The 8,682-nt window shown below is 37.6% G+C and overlaps 2 protein-coding genes across 2 annotated transcripts in view; one reads left to right on the forward strand and one right to left on the reverse strand.

Annotated features, from left to right (window-relative positions):
- The window catches only part of LOC108366853 (Down syndrome cell adhesion molecule-like protein Dscam2), a 76,673-nt gene extending 73,782 nt beyond the window's left edge, over positions 1-2,891 (reverse strand). Inside the window, exon 1 of the mRNA XM_017621326.1 lies at positions 2,318-2,891. Coding sequence (XP_017476815.1) covers positions 2,318-2,369 — 52 coding nt within the window. The 5' untranslated portion in view covers positions 2,370-2,891. The remainder of the gene's footprint in view (positions 1-2,317) is intronic.
- Positions 2,892-7,004: 4,113 nt separating this feature from the next.
- LOC108366854 (uncharacterized) lies at positions 7,005-7,583 on the forward strand. The gene has a single exon (XM_017621327.1). The coding sequence runs from the start codon at positions 7,005-7,007 to the stop codon at positions 7,581-7,583; it is 579 nt and encodes a 192-aa protein (XP_017476816.1).
- The last annotated feature ends 1,099 nt before the right edge of the window (positions 7,584-8,682 follow it).

Consider the following 8,682-nt stretch of genomic DNA (forward strand, 5'->3'; position numbering starts at 1 on the left):
TTAGGCGCCGCGAAGTAAGCGGGCATTGGCTAGTATATAATAAAAAAAGTTTCGATAGCATCGATAGTGCAGCTAGACTATCGCAAACTATCAAGTAGCCCCACTATCGATAGTTTGACAGCTCTATTTTGTGGTATGTACCAGAATTTCGATACCAAACCGCAAAACGCTACTCGCGAGTAGCGTCTGCGGTGCAGCGCCTATGCGTATACAGAAGCGACGCAACGAATTTCGATTCAGTCTGCTATTCGTAATTTTAGCGCGTGATTTCCTCCTATAAATGTAAAAATATCCGAAAATTCCGAATTATGTAGCGCCTTTGTGGTCGCTGGGACTAGTAGGACGCAGTCGATGAAGCTACAGACCTGCTAAAATACGGCACTGGATAGCGACAGGATGATGTCGCCGCAACATCATCTGTACGACGAGGCCCAAATGCTCCCTATTAAGGAGCATAACACAATGCTCTGTAAGCTATTCCTTGTGGAAAAACCCTCTCCACCGCACTTCCGAAAGCATAAAACAACCTCTGGACCCGACAGCAATCTCGAGTTATTTAGCCTCTCGAACTGTGAATGCTGTTCTGGGCACACAACTACCAGACGTGGACGAGACAGAGCTTTGTCTGTCTCAGGAGACTCGGACCACAATAGCCCAACTTCACTCTGTCTACTACAGCAAGTTAAACTAATAGCTGAGCATAATAAATGCAGATGTGGCAAACGAATGCCTGGCATGCGGAGAAACACCCCATGACTCGAAACATTTCGTCGCATGCCCGCTGAATCCCACTCTACTAACGCCTCTTTCCTTATGGACGACAACGATTGAAGAACTAACCGGTCTGGACGGGGTTGTTGTATCCGCTACAACAACAGCAACTCTTGAATATACACATTAGTGAAATTAAAAATGGAAATTTCAGATTGTACCTAATAAAAGTTACATCGTTCATTTGTAGTTTTTTTTATTAATTTTATTTAAAACTTGAATACAAAAGATGAATGTACTTTAAAGGTGATTAGGTTTTTTTAATTGAGCCTATGTCTATAGACTATAGTCTAATGGGAATCAAAGAAGCGTTGTTTTTGTCTAGTTTTGACTACTAAACTTCTATAAAACAACAGGAAAAGTCTTCTAATTTATCCGATTCATTTTAATAAGTGCAGGAAGTCTAGAGAAAATAATCAAACTGCCGTAAGTAACTTAGAAAGCATTTTAAATAGTATATTTTCAGAAATCGAAAAGCGGATATGGGTCAAATAGATATAGTTCTCAACTAAAGAAAATATGAAATTTGAAGACATCCTAGACACTGGACTGTATGGGCGAATAAAGGCTAGTTTTCATTATGTCATATTTTGACACAATTTTCTTTCCTTTATCCATACCTTTATCGTTGATATTATGGGCCAAAATCTTACAAATAGCCGCTTTGNATGTCATATTTTGACACAATTTTCTTTCCTTTATCCATACCTTTATCGTTAATATTATGGGCCAAAATCTTACAAATAGCCGCTTTAGCAGCGCATGTACACGCCTGAAGGCCTGTTCTGATCTAAATCAATCAAAATACCATTTTTTAGTCGCATTTGAAAATTTTTTTCACTTATTCCTTTTGACCACTTTTCCTTTAGAATTGTTTATTCTTCAAAATAAAGGCGAAGCTTCTCCCGTGCCTATAAGTAAATATATTAGCACGGTAAAGGTAAAAGAAAAAAAGCTAAAAATGCATCTGATCAAAAGATGATTGTACCTAAAATCCAGTGACTGTACCTAATGTACCTTTAGGTCAACAAACGTCGGAAAATGGTACAATGGTACCTACTTTTTCATCCCTGATACATATAACCACCATTTATATTTTCTTGGCATAAAAACTTTTTTTTTCAGGTTTTATTGGAATTTCGATGTCACGAGGGCATGATTTAAAATACAATTGGCCTGACTTTTTAGCATCCCAGACTAACATTCAAAGAAGAAAATCGGAGGTACCTGACAGTTAGAAAAAATACATCGTTCCGGGAACCGTGTTTCTTTTCCAAAAAAATGTGGATCATTTGTGGATCGCAAAGGATTTGTGTAAAAATTGCGTGCACCTGAATTTATAGCAACACATCCCAAACGCTCCAAATGGACGACAGAGGGACTTTAATATTAGTTCCATCTTTGTGAAATAAGTTTATTTTATTTACTTAATTAATATCTATGCATGAACATGTGGCATTTAAAGAAATAAAAAATCGTAAATACATATTTTAAATGCAAAATCACAAAAAGAAGTATTTCATAAAATTCAAGGTCATAAACTAACCTTCAATGGCGTAAACGATCAGGATGGCCTTAAAAAGGCTGTGCAACTCCATTTTTTTTGAAGAATTGTTAGGCTTTCCATTACACTGTTAATACATCATCAATAATATTACTGTTGCTATTTTTGTTAGTTATACGGCTTTTTAGTTGTTGCAGTTCTGTTATAAATTTTAGAATCTCAGCGAAAGATAACTCTTTAACACTGCTCCAATAGAATTTTTTGCTCATTGATCTTTAATTATTTTTGCTTTAAGATGTTTTCCATTATAAATGTTTAAATTTGTTTCCAAAGCCAGTTGATGGAGATTACTAATCAAATGCTTACATTTTATACCGAAGATTGTTGTGCGAATGGCAGCTATTATGTAATATTTTCTTAATAGTTTCCTGCTACAAATTGTGATTCCACAAGCAGAGGATGCTTTTGAAGGTACATACTTAAACACTTATTAAAGTCAAAAGGATATTAGCGATGTCCTGTCAAACAAATCGTTGTTGATAGCACCGTCCTGTGGCCTAGATTTACTTCTCGCGCGTGACTGTGTTTTCGGTAATTTGTGTTATTGTCTAGGCAACCTGTAATACACAAAAAAAGTATAAACTAATTATATGTATTTATTCATGTGTATAAGCATTTTTTGTATATAATTATGTATTTGGATATATATTAAGAACACACCGCACAGTGGGCCGCCTCATACAAGTTAGCCGGAAAAAAAATATTTTATTGCTTCAGGTGCTTAGATTTGTTGTAAAAAGTGGCCATACAAAAGTTTACCTTGATCAAGGATCGATTAGATGACACCAGAGGTCCTTTGAGGAGAATTTGTAGCAAAAACGGTATATTGAACGTATCTATATATAAATACGCCACAATAAAATTTTGAACCCCCTTTTTTGAGGGCACCGTTTTCTTGAAAGGATATAACTTCCTCTAATCCAGAAATGTTAACCCCATTATACAGGGGGCGTGGCATCTGACATACAGACTATAATGTAAAAACTGATGTATCTCTACAACCAATCGCGCTGGTTAACTGAAACTTAGCACGGATGCATAAATTGTAAATACCCTACTTACGGCGAAAAATGATAGGTATTAGAAAAGGGGGAGTGGCACTTCCAGTTCGCTCCAGTTCCAGGAATCGCTTATGCTAACGTTCTGCAATTTAAAACAGCTACATATGTTATCAATTTCGTACTTATGGCGAAAAGTGGTAAGTAATGGAACATACAAACTGAAATTCTCAATCGCTTAACTAACATCCTTTCCGCTTTTGCTAACATCCTGAATTTTGAAACAGCTACATATGTTAACAATACCGTACTTATGGCGAAAAATTGTAGGTTTTGGAAAAGGGGGCGTAGCATCTCCCATACAAACCGAATTTCAAATATCGCTTATCTATGGAATATCGCTTTTATGATGAAAAGTAGTTTGTATTAGAAAGGGGGATGTGGCACCTCGCATACCAAATGCAATTTCCATATCGCTTATCTCTGGAACTACTTATGAGAGAGGTTATACACCTATATCTACAAGTCAGAAAATGGCAAGAACCATTCAATTAGGAAGAATTTTTTCCCAGATTTCAAAATTGCATTGAATGATTGTTATTTTGTGGAAAGGTTTTTACAAGGATTTTTCTTCCGATAGAGGGCTCAGGGATTGAGAGCTATCCTAAAGAATCCTATTTATGGTCACATTTGCTTCATCTTTTGAATACTTGGTACCCAAACGTGTGATGCAAAAAATTGATTTTTGGCCCAGTCCTGACAAAACCCGTGTGAACACCTTCGAGGTACTTTCTTAACTTCTACCGATTCTGATGAAGAGAAAGCGGAGTTCATATAGATGTTCGAAATATAGTTTTTAACCTTCCCAAGGGCGCTGAGACGAATGTAATCGAAAAACGTTTTTACAGTTTAAATAGTTTTAAAGCTTTACACTGCAAAAAAACGCAATTTCAAGTTTGTATGTAAAGTTGTTTAATATATTCAATTATTTTTTAATTAATATATAACTTATAACTACATATTTGTTTTTATATATACATTTTTTTTAGTTATGTCTGCGAAATGTCACATTCGGAATGTGAACTTTCATCTGCTTTATCAGTCGCAACTCTTGGGTAACTATCTATGACCATTTTTTCGTTNGTTTTTATATATACATTTTTTTTAGTTATGTCTGCGAAATGTCACATTCGGAATGTGAACTTTCATCTGCTTTATCAGTCGCAACTCTTGGGTAACTATCTATGACCATTTTTACGTTCAGACTCTGCTTGATATAATATGGAATTTGACATTGCTGCAAGGTCGTGCAAAGCCTGGCTTAAGCAGTATCTAAAAGTAGGAATCTTGAAGAAACTCAAAAGAAAATTTAAAAACGTACATGACAGTAGTGTTTAGATTGTCCAAAAAAGTTCGACTTTGTTCATATATTTTTAAGAAAAAACGCCTAATTTTCACACATTACTCTAGCTACTTCCCTCATCACATATTAGTTGTTTTTATTTCATAAAAAAGAGCATCGTTTTCTATGCCAAATACATTATTTTCAGCGTTTTGGCACACCACTGTGATAAACAATACACCACTTTTTAAAAATGTCTATTTAATTTGTGTAATTCTTAGAAAACAAAGTTTCAATTCATCAAATTTGCCCTACAAAAACTATTAAACTGGGCTAGTTGTTTCTATGTAACTAGCAGACCCGGCGAACTTCGTCCCGCCCAAAAATAATTTTTTCATTTAAACATTTGGTTTAACGTTTTCGCCAGCAATTCACGTTCACGTTTGGTTTTGTGGTCGACATAAGGCATATCCTTCATTGCCATATTAAATAACTGGGAAGAAGTCTTTAGGTCAACAATGTTCCTGTTCGATGGTGAATCGTCTTTGAATCTGTATAGTATAGTTGGTTGCAATTTCCAAACTGGAAAATATCATTGGTCCTCCGAAATCCAATACCTTAATATCTTATAATTTTAAGCGTTCATCAAGAATTGTCTTTATTCTGTTTAGTCGCCGTAAAGCAAGGACCGCAGTGGTTCTGATGGTTGATTTAACGGTGGTAATTTGACTTTGATCCCTGGTGCCTCCGAATGACTGCACTTGACGATTTTTAGCAATAAATCGGCNCACATTACTCTAGCTACTTCCCTCATCACATATTAGTTGTTTTTATTTCATAAAAAAGAGCATCGTTTTCTATGCCAAATACATTATTTTCAGCGTTTTGGCACACCACTGNTCTGCTTGATATAATATGGAATTTGACATTGCTGCAAGGTCGTGCAAAGCCTGGCTTAAGCAGTATCTAAAAGTAGGAATCTTGAAGAAACTCAAAAGAAAATTTAAAAACGTACATGACAGTAGTGTTTAGATTGTCCAAAAAAGTTCGACTTTGTTCATATATTTTTAAGAAAAAACGCCTAATTTTCACACATTACTCTAGCTACTTCCCTCATCACATATTAGTTGTTTTTATTTCATAAAAAAGAGCATCGTTTTCTATGCCAAATACATTATTTTCAGCGTTTTGGCACACCACTGTGATAAACAATACACCACTTTTTAAAAATGTCTATTTAATTTGTGTAATTCTTAGAAAACAAAGTTTCAATTCATCAAATTTGCCCTACAAAAACTATTAAACTGGGCTAGTTGTTTCTATGTAACTAGCAGACCCGGCGAACTTCGTCCCGCCCAAAAATAATTTTTTCATTTAAACATTTGGTTTAACGTTTTCGCCAGCAATTCACGTTCACGTTTGGTTTTGTGGTCGACATAAGGCATATCCTTCATTGCCATATTAAATAACTGGGAAGAAGTCTTTAGGTCAACAATGTTCCTGTTCGATGGTGAATCGTCTTTGAATCTGTATAGTATAGTTGGTTGCAATTTCCAAACTGGAAAATATCATTGGTCCTCCGAAATCCAATACCTTAATATCTTATAATTTTAAGCGTTCATCAAGAATTGTCTTTATTCTGTTTAGTCGCCGTAAAGCAAGGACCGCAGTGGTTCTGATGGTTGATTTAACGGTGGTAATTTGACTTTGATCCCTGGTGCCTCCGAATGACTGCACTTGACGATTTTTAGCAATAAATCGGCCCCAGTGCCACCTTGCATATCCTGTTTTAGAATAGTATTGCCCCTATCGTTACCATTACATATATATCTCGAATATGAGTCAAATCGGATCACAAATACGAATATTGAGTAATAACTCGACTCCGGCGCCTCCTGGTGTTTTATTCACTCACCACTACAAACAATAGCGTTACCCTCGCAGAGGTTCGAGCACATCAATATAGACCTCATTGGTCCTCTCCCACAGGCCGGGGGATACCTGTACTGTCTCACAATTGTCGACCGATACACTCGATGGCCAGAGGCAGTACCGCTCAGGGACATGGCAGCAGAGACGGTCCCGAAAAAACTTGTAAGTATCTGGTTTGCACGTTTTGGCATTCCAGCGCGCATAACTACCGACCAAGGCAGGCAATTCGAGTCACACTTGTTCAACGAATTGTCTCGTATGCTCGGCATCACCCACCTCCGTACGACAGCGTATCACCCACAAGCAAATGGCATCGTGGAACGATGGCATCGATCGCTCAAATGCATCCATCATGTGCCAAAAAAGGTATGATTGGCCAAATCGATTACCGATGATCATGCTCGGTTTGCGCTCTGCATTTAAGCCGGACATCGGTACAACAGCCGCTCAACTCGTCTACGACACGACACTACGCATTCCGGAAGAGTTTTTTGACGAATGTCGTCCTCAACCGCAGTCCGAGTTCGCAAAACAACTTGCCGAGGTAATGCAAGACATACGTCCACCCCTCACAGCAAACCACTACAAAACCAAACCATTCGTATTCAAGCAGCTAGCGGACGCAACTCATGTGTTTGTGCGAAACGACAAGATACGGGCGGTGCTTCAACCACCGTATGATGGACCATATCTTGTAGTGTCTAGACAAAATAAGCACTTCACTGTTCAAATAAACCGCGATAAAATCAAAATCTCCATCGACAGGCTTAAACCGGCGTTCATCGAATATGATAATATCGACGATCCACCGCAAAGGACGACTCAACCGTCGAAACCAGCGCAAGAGTCTACCACGAACACGATTACTCCATCTCAGCGACATCTTGCCACATCAACTCAGCCGATTTTACCCCAAGACACTCCCACAACACGGCATGGTCGAAAAATCAGACTTCCCGTCCGATTTAGGACGTAAAGTCTAGGGGGCAGCACTGTGGCGACCACGCTGAAAACACTGTTCGATGGCAACCTTAATTCGGCTACGAACAACAGGAGAAAGAAGACTGACACTTGACGAACATGACATTCCATTTTTGATAGTCATGCAGTGAACAACACATGTAAATTCGCGTATTAGTAAAAAGCCATTTTTGATACATTTAATAAACTTTAATAAAATAAAACCTAAAATTCCCAAAAGTTTTTGACAATTGGAAGAAATACAACTTCGAAAGTCTTTTTTAAAAGATTTTTCATTTTGCTACGTTAGAACCGTTGCCGAGAAACTTATGGATACATATACATATACATAAAAATTGCTCGTTTAAGGTAATTAGAATAAGGGGCATCACANGTTCATCGAATATGATAATATCGACGATCCACCGCAAAGGACGACTCAACCGTCGAAACCAGCGCAAGAGTCTACCACGAACACGATTACTCCATCTCAGCGACATCTTGCCACATCAACTCAGCCGATTTTACCCTAAGACACTCCCACAACACGGGNCGACTCAACCGTCGAAACCAGCGCAAGAGTCTACCACGAACACGATTACTCCATCTCAGCGACATCTTGCCACATCAACTCAGCCGATTTTACCCCAAGACACTCCCACAACACGGGATGGTCGAAAAATCAGACTTCCCGTCCGATTTAGGACGTAAAGTCTAGGGGGCAGCACTGTGGCGACCACGCTGAAAACACTGTTCGATGGCAACCTTAATTCGGCTACGAACAACAGGAGAAAGAAGACTGACACTTGACGAACATGACATTCCATTTTTGATAGTCATGCAGTGAACAACACATGTAAATTCGCGTATTAGTAAAAAGCCATTTTTGATACATTTAATAAACTTTAATAAAATAAAACCTAAAATTCCCAAAAGTTTTTGACAATTGGAAGAAATACAACTTCGAAAGTCTTTTTTAAACGATTTTTCAGAAAAGAAACTTATGGATACATATACATAAAAATTGCTCCTTTAAGGTAATTAGAATAAGGGGCATCACCNCTTTAATAAAATAAAACCTAAAATTCCCAAAAGTTTTTGACAATTGGAAGAAA

This window comes from Rhagoletis zephyria, unplaced genomic scaffold (assembly GCF_001687245.7).
Source record: "Rhagoletis zephyria isolate East Lansing unplaced genomic scaffold, Rhagoletis_zephyria_1.1 Rzeph_scaffold_02424, whole genome shotgun sequence".
Classification (NCBI taxonomy): domain Eukaryota; kingdom Metazoa; phylum Arthropoda; class Insecta; order Diptera; family Tephritidae; genus Rhagoletis; species Rhagoletis zephyria.